Source organism: Cervus elaphus, chromosome 19, assembly GCF_910594005.1.
Source record: "Cervus elaphus chromosome 19, mCerEla1.1, whole genome shotgun sequence".
Lineage (NCBI taxonomy): Eukaryota > Metazoa > Chordata > Mammalia > Artiodactyla > Cervidae > Cervus > Cervus elaphus.
The window spans coordinates 24,336,690-24,360,386 of NC_057833.1; the positions used below are offsets into that span (position 1 = coordinate 24,336,690).

The window sequence follows — 23,697 nt, forward strand, 5'->3', positions numbered from 1 at the left end:
TTTTTAATTGTTTAATTAATGAATATTTACATTTTAAAAGTCAGTTAAGGAAGTCAGCATCCAGACCACTGACTGTGAGGCAGAAAATGGATACATGTGTCATTTCCAGGGCTTCACAGAGGAAAATCCAGGGAGACTGAGTTTCTTGAGTTCACAATTCTCATTCTGAATACAAACGGTTAGGCCTATCCATCCTCACTGAACACTTTAGTTAAAAACATTATCAACAGTGCTTCCATATTGAGTGCTCAGCCCGGAGGAGATTGCATTAGTTGACAATAACTCTTTCAGAACCAAAACTCATATGATTTTTCATTCCTGAAAGAACTTGACCTTGTTACCATTATTCGATTGTGGAATGGTGGCTCTGGGATAGGGAAGAGTTGAAAAGCTTGCTCATGGAAGAGATTAAAACTCACCCAAATCTGTTTGGTTGAGGTATTCTAACTGTTTATTCTCTGCTCTCTTTAGAGGAAGGATCAGTAAACATTTCTTAAGGATAGCAAGTAGTTTGGATTTGCAGATCATTTGGTCATGAGGCATGTAAACAAATGGACATGGCTGCAGTCAAGTAAAACTTTATTTACAAAAACAAGAGGCCCAGTCTTTGTTTGCCAAAGCCTGTCATAAGGGTGAGGCTAGGCGCCCGAGTTCTGTCCAGAATATCTGAATATTCTGAATGGGTGAATGTTCATCAACATGTGTTTGGTTTTTGTGTCAGAGACATGTGCTCCAACTACAATTTTCTAGTATGAATTTTTAGAATGACTGAGGAAGAGTATCAGTATTTTTGACCCAGACCATTTTATGTCATGAATCCAAGTGGAATATACCTTAGGAGAACATGATGTTATATTTCCCAGTGTTGAGCAGAACTAGGACGACACTCAACTTAAGTGCATATACCTAGAATAAAGTGAACAATTGAGATGCTGGAGATAGGAAAGAGTAATTAAGCCTACATTTTGGTTGGACTGCCATCCCAGTCTCTGACTTTAAAACGTAAAAGTTTAAAATGATTAGTGTGACAAATTTTCATTATTTTAGATTAACTTTTTAAGTTAAAATTTAAAATTGGTATAAAGGAAAAAATAAGATAACCTATAATAAATTCAGTCACAGCATTTTTGGTTCCTTTAATGAATCCTTCTAATCTTAAGTCAAAGCTGGTAATATATCACATGTGAATTAAATGCCATTAGGCATTTATGATGGTATCTGCCTCCCCTAAACATAAGGCAAATCCATTGATTCTTCACCTGCAACTTTTTGATAGATGGTGAATTCCTTTTCCAGTGAATTTCTAGATTCAAGAATTTAAGGTGGGAGGGGGGATCGGGATGGGGAATACATGTAAACCCATGGCTGATTCATGTCAATGTATGACAAAAACCACTACAATATTGTAATTAGCCTCCAACTAACAAAAATAAATGAAAAAAAAAAAGAATTTCTCAAGGCCTATGCCTGGTAATATGGCCACCTGATGTGAAGGACTGACTCATCTGAAAAGACCCTGATGCTGGGAAAGATTGAGGGAGGGAGGAGAAGGGGACAACAGAGGGTGAGATGGTTGGATGGCATCACCGACTCGATGGACATGAGTTTGGGTAAACTCCGGGAGTTGGTGATGAACAGGGAGGCCTGGCATGCTGCAGTCCATTGGGTTGCAAAGAGTCGGACACAACTCAACGACTGAACTGAACTGATGCCTGGTAAAACTCATTTTAAACCTCCAAATTGCCAGTATTAACTGACCTCAGAGGATCTTCCAAGGGAATAAAATTGTATTCCTAAGCACACTGAAAATCCTATAACATTTGCTCATTTCATAATGAGAGAATAGAGAGAGGTGAGAAGACATGAAGAGTCCTCTTTAGCCCCTCTCCAGAAGGTGACAGGCAGCTGAGAATGCTCATGTGCCATATCAGATCAGAAATGTTAAAAAGAACCATTACCTCTGTTAAAAAATAGTAATATTTTGTCAGTCACTTCAAAGTGTGAGTTAAACTGAAATTTATTATAGAGGCCTCATGGTTTTTTTTTTCTTTTTTCCCCAGAAAGCTCTTTCTTGTCCTCTAAAATGGTTTCCATAATAAGGAAGGGCTCTGGATGGGGCCAGTGGTTGAAAGAATAAGGAATGAGGAGAGGCAGAAAGAAGTGCAGGGTCTTCATAATGTATATAAAACCTGTTATGCCTGTTATCTTACATCTGCAAAAAAGGTTTCCTGGCTTGCTGTTTTCATCTGGAAGACTGTTAATTCAAAAATATATTACATTTTCTTGTTATTACTTAAGAGATTAACTGCTTACATTTTTGATTACCTAGAGATAAAATTTTTTTCCAAAGATGCTATTAAAATAAAATCAATGCTTTGTTTTACAATATGTCACTCAATTATCTAGTGACCAGCTCTCCAAGCCCTTCTGTGATGCTTTGCAGCTGAAAAAGAAGACAGTCCCATTAGAGGGTGAGTAACCAAGTGGACACCTGCTCCAGAGCAAACGCCTGCACCTGACCTGCGGTGTTGAGCGTCCTCCAACGACTAAGCTTGGCCAGCATGAATAGCTTTAATAGGCCATGACCACTTTCTACCCTTCACTTCTTATAATCACAGATTTTTTTTTCCCCCTTCTTGAAAGCAAAAATGATCACACGGATTATCAGAATCTCAGGTACAGCACTTAAAGGCTGTAATTACCTTTTGTAATTTCAAAAGATTATAGTCAGTTTAAAGCGTGGTACAGATTCATAATAGTTTTTCAAGATGCTAAATCCCTTGCATTTTATTTATTTATTTAGTCCCTTGCGTTTTAAAGTTTATATCAGACACTGCAACGTTAAGGTATTTGAACTTCTAGTAGGTAGTAACGGTGTCAGAGAATGATGGGTAATTAGGTCATACATCTTGTGTCCACAGCCCATGTGATTTTTACAGAATGGTACATTATGTAAACTGCCACTGTGAAGCAAGGCATTGTGGCCCTGAATTTCCCATAAATCCACCCAAATAAATCTTGTAGCCCCTCTCTTTGCAGATAAACATCTTGCCTTTGAGAAGATTCAGTAGAAAAGAACCTTGCTAACAGTTTCTTTAGCAATAGCAGGAAGATTTTCTTGTATGAGACTCCATAAGGTTTTCATTTCATTAGCTCTCTCTTCCATCTCCTTTATTTATCCAACAAACTTGTACTGAGCACCTCCTATGAGCCAGGCTCTGTTTCAAGATCTGGAGATAACAATATGAACAAAACGCAGGGAAGTCCCTGACCCATGGAGCTTCCATTCTAGTTGAGGGACACGGACAAGCACATAAATCCATAAGATCACAGGGTTCAAAACAGCTTAGAGACATCCTCTCTGAAATCTATTTATTGCATCTCCTCATTGTGGGGCAGTGATGAGTGAAAGGAGAGGCCAGCAGGGGACTGCAGCAGTGTCCTTAGTCCTAATGGGTGAAGAGTCCTTCAACTAACAAGGGTCTCAGTTTCCTCAGCTATAAAATGGGGAGAGGTTGTATTACATGCTTTTTTTTTTTTTTAAAGAGAAAGGGCCCTTTCAAGAGCCAGTCTTTTGACTCTTCTACATTTAAAAAAACATTGAAAAAGAAAATATGAGAAATCCGTAGGTATTCCACATATACTCAACACTTTAAATGCCAATCTAAACTTCACAAATAGCAAACATCTTATTTATGACGGCTATAGAATGAAGCCATTTTTTCATCTTTGGCCGCCATAAAAGCATATTAATTTCCATCGTTGGTTACACAGTCTCACCTCATTTGTAAAACTCTCTTGTGGGTATGTAACACTGTCTCTTTCCTGCTAACTGACTTTATGTTTCACTGGCTTTATGTTCCTATTTAGTCTTTTCTACTGGACTACCAACTCGATGGGCATGAATTTGAGTAAACTCCGGGAGTTTGTGATGGACAGGGAGGCCTGGCATGCTGCGATTTGTGGGGTTGCAAAGAGTCGGACACGACTGAGTGACTGAACTGAACTGACTGACTGATTGGACTACCAGCTCTATGAAACAGGTATGGATCCTTACTTCTTTGGACGAGATTCTGTCCAGGTAACCCATAAAGGTGTGATTATTGCACTCAGTGTAAGTGTGAAAGTGAAAGTGTTAGTCACTCAGTTGTGTGACCCCATGGACTATAGTCTGCCAGGCTCCTCTGTCCACGGGATTCTCCAGGCAAGAATACTGGAGTGGGTTGCCATTCCCTTCTCTAGTGGATCTTTCTGACCCAGGCATCGAACCCAGATCTCCTGCATTGCAGGCAGATTCTCTACTGTCTGAGCCAGCAGGGAAGCCCCATCTATACCATATTTTATGGCCTGTTGGGAACCCACATTAGTTCTTCAAGTTGTAAGAGTAGTTCTGCATAATAAAACTAGAGCTATGGGGTATCAAAGGGTATGTTAACATCCAAAAAGGAGAAATGGATTTCCTGAACAAGTCACAGATGAGGATAGTGTGAATTAATAAATAACCCTAACCTCTTTGGAACTGTAGTGGAATGTTAATGCTTATTTAATAATGCAAGAGATGGTGCATGTATTTTACAATCAATTTTTCTTCTAGAAGGTAGCATAGCTGGAGAGCTGAATGTCAAATAAGGCTGGGCTCATACTCATTCACTTGGCATGAGTTACGAAGCCCCTGATTCTCTTGAAAGACAAGTTGTATTTGCTAGTTTTATTTTGAGATGTAGAAACTCCAATTTCAATCTGGCAGCTATGGATGGCAGGAAATTTTACAGGACTGTAAGAAATGTTCTTTCCTTATCTGAATCTGATTCCCACCAACATGTTGGTGATTTCTGAAGGCTGTATGCTCTGTCTTTGAGTTTTATGGGTTGCTGTGTAATCAAATATCCTACACATGTTTTCAAATCTGATCCGGTGGGCCCTACCATAAGGATACATCTTGTCAGTGCCTTTGGAGGTAAAGTGAAATCTCTGCTGTAATAATCAAATTTAATTCCTTCCTGTTGCTCTGTCGTGTCAAGATACATACTATCAATATTATCAGAAGTACCTAACATGGGCTGCTGTGTATACTAAGGTCTGTCCTGTCCTTTCAGTCACTGGAAGGGAAGAAGGACCACATCCTTGGTTGGGTGCACACCACAACTCCAGGACCAGATGGGCAGAGCATCCCATGGAACCTTCAAGAATCTCAGAGCAGCATCACAACATCTTCTAGCAGTAAACATTCTGTGAAACAGAGCCTGTATGGATTACAAGATGAAGGCAGGTCCAGCAAACAACAGCTGCATGTGTGAGGGTCAGAGGAAATTAAGGAGGTTCAGACAACTTTTGGCAACGTAGATCACAGTTACAGATAAATTCTTGTTAGCAAAGAAAATGCACTTTGGTATACATCATGGAATTGAAATATGTGTTGAAGCTGTTGGGTATATACTACCTAAGAATGCAGTCCCTTTTTCACAAGGAGAGGCACGAGGAATTATAAAGCCAAGCCGATGTTCATTGTCCTTACATCAGTATGACTGCAGCCCTTCCAAGTCAACTCAAAGAGTTGCAATCCAAGGGGTGGATGTGTGCTCTGGGTCTGGCTTTGTCTATTAGGTCTCCAGAAAGTCAGAATGTGACGTGTACTCTTCAGAGTGGAAGTCTCTGAGCTGCAAATAAGTATAACGCTTAAGTCCAAACCTCCATGGGCACCATGGCTTCCTTGGTTCCAACAGAAGGCAGTAGGTTTTCTTCAGACAAGAAATAAAAGGGGAATTGCACCAAGAACCCACGGATCTTTTTCAGTTCTTCCTCAGCTCTAATGGGATCCTCCTTTGCTAATATGGGCTTGCTTATAAAGTCTCTCAGCTGAATTAAATTGTGTACTTCATCATTGGGAAGGCACCGGAACACCTGATCAAAATGCAAATAGGAAACTGAGTGATAAGTTTAAAAGAAAGCATATCCCCTTTATGGAAAATACTCACTCTGACAGACAAAACCTTTGTTTTATGAAACATATGTGTTTTATGTTACATCACAGACCTGATTGAAGGGTTGCTTCTTTTATTTGCTACAGAGAGTGCGAGATTTGCTTCCATCAAAAAAAGAAAAAAATCATAGAGGACTTCCCTGGTGGTTCAGTGGTTGACACTCTGAGCTTCCACGCAGGGGGCATAGGTTCAATTCCTGGCTGGAGAAGTTCTATATACCATGCAGTATGGGACGGTGGTGGGGGAGAGAGATTGTATATCTGATCTATGGGGGAGGGGTGCTTCCCAGGTGGCTCAGGGGTAAAGAACTGGCCTGCCAATGGTGGAGACCTGGGTTCAGTCCCTGGGTGGAGAAGACCCCCTGGAGGAGGGCATGGCAACCCACTCTAGTATTCTTGGAGAACTATGAACAGGGAAGCCTGGTGGGCTACAGTCCACGGGGTCACACGAGTCGGACATGATTGACAGAGCACAAATGAGTGCATATCTAATCTGCATTATCCTGTGACTGACCACAGGATAATGTCAGGTGGTGGTAGGGAGATTCATGGGTGATAGCCTACTTTAAGGTTAATTTTTTTGGATAATAATCATCCTTGAATTTCACTGGAGGTTCTCGTCTAAAAGAAAAATTGTATATTTTCTCTTTTTATTTTGAAAAATGTTTATGTCGGTACCTGTACTTAAAGTTATCAGTTATATATGTATTTTGCTCATTGAAAATAAGTTTCACACATCATAACACTTCACACCTGAATACCTCAGTATGCATTTCTTAAGAATAAGGAAATGTGCCTATATATCCATAATACCATTCTCACACCTCAGAAAATCAATTTCATGTCATTTAAGATATGGTCCATATTTAGATTGATCTGATTATTCCCAAAATGTCTTCTAGAGCTGTTATTCCCCCCAATCCAGGATCCAAACTAGGCTGTGCCCTGCATTTTAAAAATACTCTACACATACGACCTATTTAATCATGTCTGTGAGTCCTCAGTATGAAATAGGTCTATGTAGATAGTTGTCATGTTTCATTAGAAACATGAATTTTTTGTGTTCACAGATGAATTTTCTGTGCTGAAGGGAGTCTGGAAGTCAGAAGAAGAATGCCCTCTTACCCTGTTTATGATAGACAGTCATATGATAGAGTCAATGGATCTCAGTTTGAATATTTTCTGTGATAAAGGTAGCTACTTGATGATGTAACCTGTTCCAGGGTTGGGGGACTCTTAACTCTTGCACAGTCTTTCTCATCACTAATGGATGGAACGTACTAGAAGAGGCATTTGGCCTCCCTAACAGATGAAGCTGGTTTTAAAACCTTTCCAAAGTTGCAATTGTCCAAATGAGGAAGTTTCTCATTATTAATAAGCTTCATCATTAGAATGCATATCATTTACTATGTGCTATGTACTAAATACATTTAACAGATTATTTTTTATCCTCATGACCACCTCATGAATATTCCTCCCAATTTATAAGAGAGGAAAGAAAGGAAGGCTCAGAACATCAAATTACTATACACATACTCATACCACCAGCAACTGTGTGAGCTGGGCTGAACTCAGGTCTGACTCATTTTTTGATCCCATCTGCTTTTTCTTTTTATCACTAGACATGTACAAAGTCTGGGTAACCACCCACTAAGGAGGCTTATGATGGGATTCTGGAATCTGAGATCAGAATGCCACTGAAGTCTCTTCTAAACCATAATCCATGACTCTTACTGACTCTGTTTTCTTAACGTCTACAAAGAAGTCGGACACGACTGAGCGACTTCACTTCACTTCACAAAGAAGTATTTGATTATAATTTGGAGGTATGTTGTGTTTTTACACTTGTTAAGAATACTCTGTACCAATAATATGCAGAAATAATGATATACTTTTGTGATATGATTCAATGTAAAAAGGAGGAGGATATGCGAATCTCACCTTATCATAAATTGTAGCATTTCGAGCTGCTGTTGAAACCCACACCTCCTTGAAGAATTTGTCACTCACTGGATCCTGAATGTCTTCACTGGGGCCAGAAAGATAGCCAAGGACAACCCTGAAATATAAGTGTCCTCCTGAATGAGTAACTGAGACAAAAACACTTTGTTTGCAGGCACTGTTTCAAACAGTACAGTAACTCAGGCACTCAACCATACAAGCCTATTTTTTTAAAAAGGAAATCAAAGGAAGCCATTAAGACTAAATGTGTATCCATAAGGGAAAAAGACAGCATGTACCCCAATGTTCATTGCAGTGTTACTGACAATAGCTAGGACATGGAAGGAACCTAGATGTCCATCAACAGATGAATGGATAAAGAAGCAACGGTACATATATACAATGGAATATTATTCAACCATAAAAAGGAATGCATTTGAGTCAGTTCTAATGAGGTAGATGAACCTAGAGCTTATTATACAGATTGGAGTAAGTCAGAAAGAGAAAAACAAATATTGTATATTGACACATATATATGGAATCTAAAAGATGGTACTAATGACCTTATTTGCAGGGCAGCAACAGAGACACAGAGAACAGATTGTGAACACAGTAGGGGAGGAAGAGAGAGGGATGAATTGAGAGAGTAGGGTGGGACGAATTGAGGAAATATACACATTACCGTATGTAAAATAGATAGCCAGTGGGAATTTGCTGTATTACTCAGGAACTCAAACCAGTGTTCTGTGACAATTTAGAGGTGTGGGAAGGGGTGGGAGGTGGGAGGGAGGTCCAAGAGGGAGACGACATATGTATACCTATGGCTGATTCATGTTGATGTATGGCAGAAACCAACACAATATTGTAAAGCAATTATATTCCAATTAAAAATAAATAAATATACAAAAAAAGACTGTGTGTGTCTTTATGAAAAAAAAAATCCTAAGTTGCAAAACAAAACAAAAGCCCTAAGTTGTTACAATGCTTGAAACTTTTAACTGTTAGACAAGAAAGACCTTCATTTCATTCTAAGAGAGTCCTTGTAATTTGGCCTAGGAAGGTGAGGACCTTGGAAGATAGGACTGGTATTCAAAGAATGTGCCAGCCAATATGCTGAGCCCTTTCCAGAAATGATCTCAACTGCCTATGAGGAAGTAACCATTAAAAAATAATAAAAAGGGGACACTATTATTATTTTCCTTTTACAGAAAAGGGCACTAAGGCACAGAAAGTTTAAGTAACTCTTTCAAGGTCACACAGCTTAATAAGCTGTAGATCTGGGACTCCAACCTGGACCACCAAATTCCTAAACCTGTGCTCTTAACCAAGACCCAACCTTCTTACCCCCCTTTTTCCTTCTAACCTTCCCTCTTCCCTCCCTTGGGCCAAGAACTATGCTGAACTCTAGGGTATAGAAATGAACACAAAAGACATAAGAGTCTCTCTGGGTAGAGTTAAATTTGGTGGGTTAGATCAACACTGAATAAAGAATCACCCTCAGAAGGAATTGATTAAAACGTGGTAAATACCAGGTATGCTTTAAGAGTATGAGTTGGGAGTAGTCAGTCTTTTCCTTCCCCGCCTACCATCTTTCAGGATTCAGTACAAGGCTGCCTCTAAACAACTTCTGATGGCTCCTTCTTCTCCCACTTCCTATTTCTCCCCGGTCACTTTTTCTTTCTTTGTCCCCCACACCGTGCCTCACATATGCTTTGTTTTTGTCAGAACACCTGCAATATTCACGCACTTTTTGCTTTTAACCGGCCCATCTCCCAGTTCTAGTGCATAAACTCTTTGAGAGAGAATGATTTAGTTAGTCTCATATCCCCAGAGTACCTGGCATAAAAGAATACATGCAGTAGATTGTCTGAGTGGATCAAATATAAACAGAGGACTAGAAATAATAAGAAATTCTCAGGCAAAGCAAGACAAATTTCAGAGGTCATATTTGAAAATGATAAGAGCTCTTGTGCTTACAAAAAGCCAGAGAGTTAAAAAGCACATCTATTTTAATCCTGTGAGGTTGATGGTGCATGATTCCCATTTTGCAAATGGGAAACAAAAGGTTGGAGACATTTTATTAGCAGAGCAAGAATCTAAGCTGAGTCCAAAGCCCTTTTCTCACACACCTGACAGGTTCAAGGAATAAATACAAAGGCTTGTGCTACACTGGAAACAGAAGTGGAGGAATGGGTCTCAGAAGGGTTTTGGCTTTTACACTGCATGAAATTTGGGACGCACTGCAGGCACGGGAGCAAGGAGTGACAGAAACTGATTTACATATTAAAAAACCAGCTGCTGTGTTGAGAATAAACTGGGCAGGGTGTGGGTTGAAACGTGGAGAGCAGCTGGGAGTCACTGCAGTGATCTCGGTGGGAGACGATGGTGGTGTGAGCAGTGGGGAGGAAGGTGGGGAGATCAGGTTTCACTGATGCAGTGGACATAGAACATGACAAAAATAGGCATCAGGATGACTAAAAGGGCTCTTTGGCTTGAGCAACTAGATGAAGGCAGTTGCCATTAGCTGAGATGGGGAATTCTGTGTGTAGAGTCAGCTAGTGAAGGAAGACCAGGAATTCAACTTTGAACTTGTTGGGACATCTATTAAATACTCAAGTGGTGATACTAAGTAGGCAGTTGGATAAATGAATCTGGAGTTTGGGACAGAAGGTTTGGCTGGAGATATAATTTTGAGAATTGCCCACATATGTATACTCATAAAGTCATGTGATAAGTATAGACAGAGAAAAGGACCTCAATAGTAGGGGAGAGAAGGAGCAGTCAGTGAGGCTGCAGAAAAGTCAGAGGGTGAGTATCCTGGACCAACACAGTGTTCAGTTCCGATGAGAACTGACCATTGGATTTAACAGGGTGGAGATCACAATACTGTTACCCTCTTAGTATTTAAATATGTACACTTACAGCATCATTTTTAATGACTGCAGAATTTCCAGTTATGCGAAAATTTATTTAACTAGCTCTTTTGTTATGACCTTTTGGGTCATTTCCAGTTTTCCATTATTATAAACAAAGCTATAATGAACATAATTTATTCATCACATATAATTACTTTGTGAATTTCTATGATTATTTCACTCAGAGAAATTTAAAAATTAAAGTTCCTGGGTCAAACATTATGCAAAATTTACCTCAGGGAAGACTGTTCCAACACACATAATATTTATCATGTGTGTTCTCCCCAGTCAACTCCAATATTACCAATACCTAAAAAAAGCTCAGTCAGATTATGGGGATAAAAGGGCATCTCACTTTAGTTTTAGTCTTCACTTTTTCTATCGTATAAAAATTCTCTAAAAGGGAATTCCCTGGTGGTCCAGTGGTTAAGACTTGATGCTTTCACTACGAGGGTCTGGGTTCAGTCCCAGGTCAGGGAACTAAGATCCCACAAGCCAAGTGGTGCAGCCAAAAAAAAAAAATAAATAAATTAAAAAAATTATCTAAAACAAATGAATCTGGTACCTGGGCTCACTATGATTCTTAGAGGTTTATAACCTCAAAATTCTACTTCTACTTCTAATTATGTCTTCCAGGTGGTGCAGTGGTAAACAGTCCACCTGCCAATGCAAGAGAAGCAGGAGACACAGGTTCCATCTCTGGGTTGGGAAGATCATCTGGAAGAGGAAATGGCAACCCACTCCAGTATTCTTGCCTGGAAAATCCCATGGACAGAGGAGCTTTGTGGGCCACAGTCCCTGGGGTCGCAGAGGGTTGGACCTAACTGAGCACGAACGCACACATGCAGACTATAAAGGGATAACTTTCAATAAAGATCCTAAAGGATGATGTTTGCACACAGATGCTGCTGCTCCTTAAGACCCAAAGCAAAATTTAACTGTGTCAAATTTGAAGGACAGTGCAAGTTACAACAATAAGCCAATTAGAATAATGTCTTTGGTTTGGGTTGGGTCTAACTAGCTGAAAACAGCAAGAAAGAATACTTCTGTGACTTCGCTTTTAAATGAGAACAAGAGGTGAGGCAACGTGTCTGTCAAGTTATCAGTTAAGAACTTGTGAGTAGAAAAAGTATTTAAATAAGCCTATAACAGATAATATTCAGTAATAAATTATTTTGCCTGTCAGTTTAATTATTAAAAATTTATATTAAAAAGTACAGTAAATATAATGTGAAGTACCCTGGGTATTTGAGGATTAAGACTTCAGAGAAAATGAATTTGATTGTACGCTGAGGTGAATAATAGCAATTATTGAATGTTTAATTGTTTACATTATCAGTGGGACAGTAGGAAAAGTGCAGAAAAATTTCTGTTCTTTCCACTGCTCATGTCGACCACTGTCACTGATTCTGAGCTCTACCTGTGTGGTTAATGGTTTCTGTTGAGAGATGGCCACATCTGTAAGGTCTGGATAATTTTCTAGGACTTAGTGAACTGTTTGGCATGCAGTTGTGACATTCAGTGCAGTACTGTGATGGTTGATTCTATTTAGAACTGATGTCACATTTAAATGTGTCTATTTCTATTCAAAAATAAACCAGATGGGAAATGGATTGAAGTGCATTTTTTTAAGGGGGAAAATGGCTCGACTCTAGGTCACAACATTCATCTTTGAGAATATTTCCCAGTAAAAAGAGCTAAAATCAACATAAGGTTTTCATGGTGCTTTTTTAATGTATTATTTGTGTCTGCTATTGTGGAAGAGTGAAAATGCTTGTTCAAGAACAACCGCCTCTTTAAGACAGTTTAAAAGTTGCCAGGAATAGTAAAGCACCTAGGAACAAACTTATCATGAAATGTAGAGAGTCAGCAAAAAGCCAAAAGGACAACAAAAATCTTTCAGTTCAGTTCAGTCGCTCAGTTGTGTCCAACTCTTTGTGACCCCATGGACTGCAGCACGCCAGGCCTCCCTGTCCATCACCAGCTCCCAGAGTTTACTCAAACTCATGTCCACTGAGTCGGTGATGCCATCCAGCCATCTCATCCTCTGTTGTCCCCTTCTCCTCCTGCCTTCAATCTTTCCCAGCATCGGGTTCTTTCAAATGAGTCAGTTCTTTGCATCAGGTGGCCAAAGCATTGGAAGTTTCCTTCCAATGAAAACTCAGGACTGATTTCCTTTAGGATGGACTGGTTGGATCTCCTTGCTGTCCAAGGGACTCTCAAAAGTCTTCTCCAACACCACAGTTCAAAAGCATCAATTCTTCAGTGCTCAGCTTTCTTTATAGTCCAACTCTCACATCCATATATGACTACTGGAAAAACCATAGCTTTGACTAGATGGACCTTTGTTGGCAAAATAATGTCTCTGCCTTTTAATATGCTATCTAGTTTGATCATAACTTTCCTTCCAAGGAGCAAGCGTCTTTTAATTTCATGGCTACAGTCACCATCTGCAGTGATTTTGGAGCCCCCAAAAATAAAGTCTGTCATTGTTTCCTCTGTTTTCCCATCTATTTGCCAGGAAGTGATGGGACCAGATGCCATGATCTTAGTTTGCTGAACGTTGAGCTTTAAGCCAACTTTTTCACTCTATTTCACTTTCATCAAGAGGCTCTTTAGTTCTTCTTTGCTTTCTGCCATAAGGGTGGTGTCATCTGCGTATCAGAGGTTTTTGTATTTCTTCCAGCAATCTTGATTCCAGCTTGTGCTTCCTCCAGCCCAGCGTTTCTCATGATGTACTCTGCACATAAGTTAAATAAGCAGGGTGACAATATACAGCCTTGACATACTCCTTTCCTGATTTGGAACCAGTCTGTTGTTCCATGTCCAGTTCTAACTGTTGCTTCTTGACCTGCATACAGGTTTCTCTTGGTCAGGCGGTCTGGTATTCCCATCTCTTTCAGAATTTTCCACGGTTTGTTGTGATCCACACATTCAAAGGCTTTAGCATAGTCAATAAAGCAGAAGTACTCCTGTCTCCAATAATGAAAATCCTAAAGCATTACTGAAGAATAAAAATTTTGAAGAAACTGAGCTACATACCTTGTTCTTCAATAGGATGGCTCAATATTATAAAGACATCAGCTCTTTTTATATTAATTTATACTCCAGTATTCTTGCCTAGAAAATCCCATGGACAGAGGAGCTTGGTGAGCTACAGTCCATGGGGTCACAAAAGAGTCAGACACAACTTAGACACTAAACAACAGCAACAATAAATATACTGTGGTCACGAACGAGAAACGAATGAGAGAACTTGAATAAACAATGTTAAAGTTCATGTGGAAGAATGAATAAGAGTAGCCAAGATTATTTTGGAAAAAAATACTAATTTGGGGAAGTGGCATGGTAGGAAGGAAGTAGTACTAAAGTGCACATCTATGATAATTAAAATGATACCACACGGGCATGCAAGTTAACAGACCTTCAGTAGGAAGCAGTAGAGATTACAAATAGGTTAGGATGTGTGGCAATTTGGCGCAGCATGAAGAGGCACTGCAGGCTGGAGAGGCAGACAGTACTGCAGTCCTGCAGTTCTGGACCAGCTGGTTTCTCCAGCAAAAAGAGTTAAGAGTCCCTACTTCCTCTCTAACATTAAAATAATCTGCAGATGCTGAATGTAAAATATAATATCAGAGACTTCTATGGTGGCTAAGACTCCACACTCCCAATGCAGGGGACCCAGGTTCGATCCCTGGTGAGGGAACTAAATCCCACATGCCATAACTAAGAGTTCACATGCCACAGCTGAAGATCCCGTGTGTAACTGAGACCCAGTGCAGCCGAATAAATAATAAAAAGGTAAATAAATATTTAAAAATAAGTAAATAAATATCAAAAAATAAAAAGTAACATTAAACAAGCACTAGAAGATAAAATATAAGGAAATAGGAAATATTTTATCTTGGGTTGGGGAAGCTATTCTCAGCATATTTATTAAAATGGGGAGAAAAAAGAAACAACTGATAGATCTGATTAATAAGAATTGAAGTTTCCCCCAAATACTATAAACATGATGCAAAAGCAATTGGCAAATCAGATTTGCAACAAATGGGAGAAAGAAATTAGCCTCTTGTATACTTAAATTACTTATAAGTCATTAAAAGAAAGTGAAACATTCCAACAAAATGGACAAAGGACATGAATAGTCTAGACAGTTTACAAAAGAACAAGTACAAATGGGTAATGGATACATTTTTAAACACTCAAATTGCACATTGAAAAAAAAAGGAAATTCATTTTGAAACCCAACAAATTGGCAAAGATTAAATAAAATAACAGAATTCAGAAAAGATGGGAGGAAAAAGCCCTCTAAAACATTGTTAGAGATACAATATGAAGTCAGAGGGCAAAGGAAACTACACACTTCCTTTGGCTGGAAATTCCAGGGTTAGGATTTAGTTAAGGAAACAATTAAGAAGGTGACCAAGATGCTATCTACAACCACACCCCCTTTTGTAAATCAGTGAAAAATCTGTGTGCTACTGAGGTTCTCTTTAAAGAAATTATGGCATACTCATATGACGTGATACAATGCAGACATTAAATATAGTACAATGTAGCTATTAAATCTTATAGAACACAATGACATGGAAAAGTGTGTGCAATATTGTTTAAATAATAAAGAACTTTGTGGAACTACAAGAACCCGATTATGTTTTAAAAAAGAAATAGAACACAGTGATATTTATGTATAGAAAAAAGTGGAATGAGATACATACCATGTTAAAATTATTAGCCCTGGGTGGTGGGATTACAGATAAAATTTAATTTTCTTATTGCTTTTCTGTGTTTGCCAAATTTTCTATAATGAAAATATGCTGAAATCAGAACTCTCTGCCTCTATAATTATTATACATTTAGAAATTTATACAGAAGCCCACACCTTTAAAGAGAATACTTAAGTTCTCATGGAACTGAAAAGGTATGACATTTATTTCTAGTTTACAGGAGGAAATATTTGTTTCCCTATATAACCTGCAGTAGGCAATCAATGGGTTGATTAACAGGGTACTAATTTTAAACTCTCCCCTCTAAACAAAACAAATTGACATTAGAAGCTAATTGAAATATCAATAATCAGAAAAAAAAAATCTTACTGGCAAAACAATTAGTAACAAATGTGAATAAAAACAGAGGTCTGACATATTTTGAGGGATGAATTTGCTGAGTTCCTGGGGCAGAGGGAGCAGAATGAACTGAAGCGTGGTTCTCAAAAGCCAGAGTCTGGAGTGAGTAGAAGGGAAGGGCCTCCAGCATCTGCAGGAGGTAAGAGCTGGTGTGTGCCCATCTGCCGGGGAGCCAGTTTCCAGAAGGGACTGTTGACTTGGGAAAGGGAAAAACAGCAGCACTGCAACAGTATGCATGTAGTGCCTTCCATCAGAAAGCTTAAAATACCACCTTCAATTGGGGCACTTGCTTCTATCACACTGCAGAGACCACACTGAAATCCCACCCTGGCCCATACAGTTCTCTGCATGTTTTAGTCATTCAGCCACGTCCAACTCTGTGTGACCCCACAGACTGTAGCCCGCCGGACTCTTCTATCCATGGGATTCTCCAGGCAAGAATACTGGAGTGGGTTGTCATTTCCTTCTCCAAGGGATCTTCCTGACCTAGGGATCAACCCGGGGTCTCCTGCATTGCAGGCAGATTCTAGAAGCATACAACTGTGGACTTCCTGAAAAAGCTTACAGGTGGGAGGGTGGTTGGGATGTTCCATAGACGGTGGGAGCTCAGCGTGTCTGCAGTGACTGGGGAAGAGGGACAGGAGATAAGAAGCCATTCGGAAAAAATAAAAAAAGAAGAAGCCATTGTGGAGGGAACAGAGAAGTGACAGGATCTGAGTTAGGTTCTCGAAGGATCATTCTGTCCATTGACACTGAAATAAAGGAGTTGGGATGGGGCCAGTTAGAGCCATGCCCAGGAAAGTTCTGAGTAACACTTAATTGAATGAAGGACTCATTTAGGGCCACACAATCCTTGGTTTTCAGCCCAGTGCTCTCTCCACTGGACCACAGATTTGTTTAAAACTCACATCTTCCTGTAGAAGACCAGGAATCTTCTAGGTCCGGAGTCATCTCAAATCTTAGGACTGAAGTTTCCACATTTAAATTTAACACCAATAATCTCTAGCATTCTCCTTTAGTGATTTTAAAAATCATACCCTTGTATCACTGGAACCATTTCAATTTCTAAAAGTGGTCTCACTATAAAAAATTTAAATAGACACTAGGTGGCTTGACTTGGTCCTAAATCTATTAATAGATTTAAAATGCTAGTTTTTTTTTTTTACACATAAAAATAATAAAAGCTATTAAAATAGGAAATGTTTGTGCCCCACACAAAGCCATTTTGCACCACAACCTGTGTTCTGGGGACTCTGTTTTGAAAAAAGAAGAACCTGGAGATGGCAGGCGTGCTGAGAGTTAAGAGGCTGGGCTGGGTCAGTGCCTACTGCAGAGGGACACCCAGCTTCAGAGACCCACCGAAAGCACTGAAGGCGAAGTCCTTGGGCAAACCGACCAGCTTGGTACTCTTTTCCATCCATTACCGAAGGGACTGTCTCTGTGTCCTGCACAATGACTGCCATTTCACTGTCTCGTTTTCCCAGCATGCTTCGGTCATTTATGTTGGCAGAGCCTATAAGGAGAAACAGTGCAACTGAACAATTTTCTTGTCGAGGTAGACACTCACTTGTCCTCCAGACTTGATTCATCCTTGCTAAATAAACCCTCATTTTGTTTGGTTATCAAGAGGTGCGGTGCTCTAGGGAAGCAGTGACCTCCCTAACCCAGGGGTGAATCTCGATCAGTCTAAGTCAGCCACGGTCATGACATTTCTGCCAGTGACTGCTTAGAAATGGGCACTTGTCATGATTCTAGCCATTGTAACATGAAGGCAAATCTGCCAGGGGCTTCTGAGAAAGTTTTCTACTTCTTATTAACAGACACAAGAACAGGATGTCTCTTCCAGTCTTTGGATACTCTGGCTTGAAGGGTTGTATGAAAACATGATTCTAGGAGCTATAGCAGCTATTTTGTAACCAAGAGGACAAACAGATAAGTTAAAGACAGCAGAGCAGAAAGAAGACAGACTCTGGGTCTTTAAGTTATTGAACTAGCCAACTCTAGAACTTCTTACCTTCTTACCTTATCTTCCCTATTGTTTCACATACCTCTAGCTGAATTTTCTATCTTGTGTCTCAAGGGATTCTGACTGATATAACCATTAAGCACACAAAGAAACAAGAATGCTTACCAGTTCAGTTCAGTTAGCTTTTATACTTAATAAATTCTGCAGACTTTAACTCATGGTCATATAATTATAAATGGCAAAGCCCAAGAAGACCTTCACAGCAATATAACCCACACTCTGTATTTGATAGTCTGTATTTGACTATTAGAGGCTCTGAGTTTCCATTCTCTTGCCTCACTTGAGAGGCACAGCAATGGCTTCTGAATCAACTTCTCTCCACTCTATTTTTAAATCCAAATGAGCTGAGAATGTCAACTTTCACATGCGTTTGAATATTAGTTCACCGTGTATCTTCTGTGTTCCTCTGTCACTTATTGTTACTTTTTCTGCATTAACCATTGTGGATCCACACTTCTGAATCCTTGAGGTATTCTACAAATTACGGAGGGGCCTGCTGATTCTCTTTTTCCTTCTTGCTCCTCCTGCCCTAGCCCCACACTCCACTGTTTCTGCAGACTCAGAGCAGAAGGGTCAGGTTGAACAGGAGCTCGGGGCTACCCTCTGTGATGGGGGCCATCCGGGCGGCAGGTGTTAGCAGCCCTGCCCCAAGCCCAAATGGCTGGATGCTGGACAGGAGAGGAAGCTGGCTCCTCCCAAAGAGACTTCACTGCCATTTGCCACAATATGGCGTGTGTGCATGCGTAGTAGGCCACTTCAGTTGTGACTTTGTGACCCCGTGGACTGTAGCTCGCCAGGCTCCTCTGTCCATGGAATTCTCTAGGGAAGAGTACTGGAGTGGGTGGCTGTGCCCTCCTTCGGGGATCTTCTCGATCCAGGGATTGAACCCATGTCTTTAATGTCTCCTGAACTGGCAGAAGGGTTCTTTACCACTAGTGCCACCTGGGAAGCCCTTGCCACAATATTGTCACATAATTAATACACAAATCTATGATAACTGTGGATATAAGTGGTGCCCCACAGGGTCTCTGGGTGATAGAAAAAGGATGGAACACCTCACAGAAATCTGGGAGCCCTACTAGGGTGCTGTAAGGTGAGTCCCACCTTTGAAAAGTGTTGTTTTGTTAGTGACAAATCAACTTTTACACATACATTTACATTTTATTTATTTTTTTTATTTTTATTTTTTACACTTACATTTTAATCACACTATAAAATTTGCCTCCTCTATTGCAGACAAATCACACTATAAAATTTGTCTTTGGGCTTGACATTTGGCCCAGCATTAATTTGGGCAAAGTCATTTAATCTTTTTTCAGCTTTAATTTAATCTTTCATAAGTCAAGATCATAATACAGACCTTGTCGGGTTGTTGTGAGAATTAAATAAGACCACGTGCAAGCACTTACTGATCTATAAACTGCTCCACAAATTCTAATTATTATTGGCATTATTATCAGATACTTGTTACCTCGATAGTATCTACACTCGAGAACCTGCCTCAGGAGGGGGGGGATTTGCTAGCACGTAGGTTTGTAGCAAAGAAGCCTCCTCTCTGTGTGAACTGCCCCTTACCCAGGCGTGTGAACTGTCAGGGGTGAGCAGTAAGGGCCCCCCAGTGCCGCCTTGGGGCTAGCGAGATGGCTCAGTGGTAAAGAATCCGCCTGTCAAGCAGGAGACACAGGTTCGATCCCTGGGTTGGGAAGATCCCCTGGAGTAGGAAATGGCAACCCACTCCACTATCTTTGTCTGGAAAATTCCATGGAAGAAGAGCCTGTCGGGCTATACAGTCCATGGGGTCTTAAAGAGGCAGACACCAGACTGAGCAGTGCTGGGACGTCACTACCACATGTGCCCAGCAGAGGCCGCTGTCGGGCCGGGGCTGCTGAATTGGGACGCCATCATTGCTCTTCACTGTCCGGCAGCCTGAGCATATGAGCCCTCTGGAAAGCCTCCTACACACATAGGCATAGGCGCGCACACACACACACACACACACACACACACACACACACACACACACACACACACACACCACACACCACACACACACACACACACACACACACACACACACACACACCACACACACACACACACACACACACTTTCACACCGGTCCCCCTAGACTCCTTCCCAGCACTGTGGGCCCCGCACTCGCCAGCAGAGGAATGCATTCCTGGCATTCTGAATTCTTAGAGGGTTTGTTTTCCCGTCCTTGCAGGGTCCATCAGGAGTTTCCCAGGGCACTCACTCTCAACCACACTGGATAAGTGAGTTGTGCTTGTCTTGTGCTCATGCTCAGTCATGTCTGACTCTTTGCGACCCTTTGGGCTGGAGCCCACCAGGCTCCTCTGACCATGAAATTTTCTAGACAAGAATACTGGAATTCCTCCTCCAGGGGATCTTCCAGACTGAGGGATTGAACCTGTGTCTCCTGTGTTTCCTGCACTGTAGGCAGATTCTTTACCCACTGAACCTTCAGGGAAGCCAGGATAAGTGAGTTGGCTACTGTTTACTAGACATATGAAGAAGGGGAAGAGAAAACTTCAGATGAATTTAATAAATGAGATACTAAAAATGAGATACTGATGGATGTAAATATTATCTCCCTTTTTGTTGTTAAACATTCCCATATTCTGAAAATCAAATTCAGAACAGCAGGTTATAGTATTAACCCATTTCTATAGAAAATATGAGGAAGAAGATTGGGCAAGGATTCTAGGAAGATACACACTGCAGGGTTAAGGGTGGCGAGTGCTTTCTGGCAAAGGGAAGGAGACAATAAGGGGAATTTTGACCTTTTACTCTATATGAGTCCTTAGAGTTTGAATTGTTTTCAACAAAGGTACTCTGTATTTTTATGGTGACTGCAATCCCTTGGTTTATTAGGACATTGTCCTGATCATTTAAAACCACTTAATTTTTGGAAAATGACCTTTTCTAAGCCTGTTATTAGGAACTTTTTAAACACTGTGAAATATAGCAAAATAGAAAAGAGTATATGAAAACTTATAAGTACAACTTAGGTAATGACTTTAGAAAATTATCGAATTTATTACCCAAGCTGAAGAACAGAACATTACCACATTCCAGAAGTCCTCAGCTATCTTCCCATGGAAGTCCTTCCCTTCCCAGGAGAGAAATTTTATGTAGAATTTTGTGTTCATCATGCTCAGATGATGTTTTCCTGAACAAACAAGTTTACTTTGGGCTTATTTTTAATTTGTGTAAATAGAACCATACAGTAGATAATCTTTGGAGACTGGCTTCTTTCATTCAACATCATATCTTTGGGATTTATCTTACACATATTGTAATGCATTATTTTCCTTAACTGAGCACCCACAAACCTATTTATTCATTCTACTGCTGATGGATGTTTGGGTTGTTTCCAGAGTTTTGCTATAATACACAATTATGTTCTACATAGTTGTGCATACGTTTCCTGATGTACACATGTGGAGTTTCGAGGGGCTCTGTACACAAGAGTGGCATCCCTGGTGTCTCTTAGTATTGCCAGCACTCGGACTGTCCAGTTTTTTATTTTTGCCAACTGCTATTTTGAAAGTCTCTTCTTTTCCTCATTACTATATTAATGAGGATGAACATTGTTCATATATTATGGGACTCAGGTATGTCCTTTTTCGGGGAGCTCCTATATAATTCCTCTGCCCATTTTTCTTTGGATATTGTCTTTCCTTGTTGATTTAGTTCTTTATATGTTTTGAATGGGCTTCCCTGCTGTCTCAGAAGGTAAAGAATCTGCCTGCAATGCAGGAGACCTGGGTTCGATCTCTGGGCTGGGAAGATCCCCTGGAGGAGGGCAAGGCAACCCACTCCAGAATTCTTGCCTGGAGAATCCCCATGGACAGAGGCGCCTGGCAGGCTACAGTCCATGGGGTCGCAAAAAGTATTAAGTGTGTTGCAAATACTCTTTTTTTCAGTTTGTGGTTTATCTTTTTATTTTACTTATATAGCATATTTTGATGAATAAAGTTCTGAATTTTAATGCAGTTAGATTTATCTATCATTTCCTTTGTGATTTTGCTTTTTTAAATGTCTTGTTTAAGAAATTGTTGATTCTCCTGTGATAGACAGAATAATGACCCCTGCTGCTGCTGCTGCTGCTAAGTCACTTCAGTCATGTCTGACTCTGTGCGACCCCATGGACTGTAGCCTACCGGGCTCCTCCGTCCATGGAATTCTTCAGACAAGAGTACTGGAGTGGGTTGCCATTGCCTTCTCTGAATGACTCCTAGAGATGACTATGTCCTAATACCCAAAGTTTGTATGTTATATTGCATGGTAAAGGGGAATTAAGGCTGCAGAAGGAATTAATAGATGGTGCTAATCAACTGACCATAAAAATAAGGACATTATCCTAGATTATCTAGGTGTTCAGTATAATCACAAGAGTCTTTAAAAGTAAAGGGAATTCAGAGAGAGATGTGGTTACAGAAGAATGGGTTGATACTTGGAGGACTTTAAAAGAGATGTAACATTACTGCCTTCAAAGACAGAAGAAAGGGACCATGAACCAAGGAATGCCGGCAGCCACTCAAAGCTGGAAGAGGCAAGGAAATGGATTCTCCTTTGTGCTAAATTGCTTCAGTTGTGTCCTACTCTTTGTGACGCCATGGACTGTAGCCCACCAGGCTCCTCTGTCCATGAGATTCTCCAGGCAAGAATACTAGAGTGGGTTGTGACCCAGGGATCAAACCCACATCTCTTACATCTCTTGCATTGACAGGCAGGTTCTTTACACTAGCTCCATCTGGGAGGCTTCTAGAAGAAACACAGCCTTACTGACACCTTGATTTTAACCCAGTGAGATCCATGTTGGACTTCTAACGTACATAACTTTTAGATAATAATTTTGTGCTGTTTCAAGTCCCTAAGTTTGTGGTCATCTGCTACAGCAGTATTAGACAACGAATACACCAACTCTACCCTATTTAGGCCTGTGTGTTTTAATTAATTCACTTATTTATTTTTGGCTGCACTATGGAGCATGTGGGATCCTAGTTCTCCGACTAGGGATCAAACCCATACCCCCTGCATTGGAAGTGCAGGGACTTAACCACTGGACCACCAGGGAAGTCCTTAGCGGGCTCTTCAGCACTTTCTAACCGCTTGTGTTCCCTGTGTCTCCACTTCAGGAGTTCTCAGCCTGGCTGCACAGGAGCATCATCTAGGTAGCTTTCAAAAGATAATGATGCCAAAACAAAAACAGAAAGCAAAAAAAACCTTGATCCCTGGGCCCTAAACCAGACCAGTTAATCACAATTTCTGGAAGTAGGAACCAGGCATTATTAGTATTTTCTCCTAATATCACTCCATCCTTCTATCAATTAACCCAACTTTTTTTTGGGGGGGTGGGGAGAGGATCTATTTGAAAGTAAACTGCAGACATAAATAAACTTTCCCCTAAATGACAGTTCCATTTATCTGAACTCAAACCCATCTGTGTTCAAAATTGTTCCGTGGTGACAATGAAAACATCTGATTAACTGAGTGGAGATAGGAAGACTCCTATCAGAGTGATGGAAATATTCTGTATCTTGTTCTGGGTGGTGGTTACATAAATGTAAACATGTGTGAATATTCATTAAGCTGTACACTGAAGTTTTGTACCATTTACTATATATAATACATTAATTAAAAAAGAATAGCCCATGAAAAACAAACAAAAAAAAGTCACTA

The 23,697-nt window shown here is 40.3% G+C and overlaps 1 protein-coding gene across 5 annotated transcripts in view; it reads right to left on the reverse strand.

Annotated features, from left to right (window-relative positions):
* Nucleotides 1-2,670: 2,670 nt before the first annotated feature.
* The window catches only part of PLD1 (phospholipase D1), a 225,217-nt gene continuing 204,190 nt past the window's right edge, over nt 2,671-23,697 (reverse strand). For all 5 annotated transcript variants that reach the window (XM_043875453.1, XM_043875456.1, XM_043875454.1 and 2 more), the window contains 3 exons: nt 17,325-17,478; nt 7,922-8,039; nt 2,671-5,901 (listed from right to left, as the gene is read on the reverse strand). In XM_043875453.1, the coding sequence (XP_043731388.1) occupies nt 5,677-5,901; nt 7,922-8,039; nt 17,325-17,478 (497 nt within the window). In that variant the 3' untranslated portion in view covers nt 2,671-5,676. The remainder of the gene's footprint in view (nt 5,902-7,921; nt 8,040-17,324; nt 17,479-23,697) is intronic.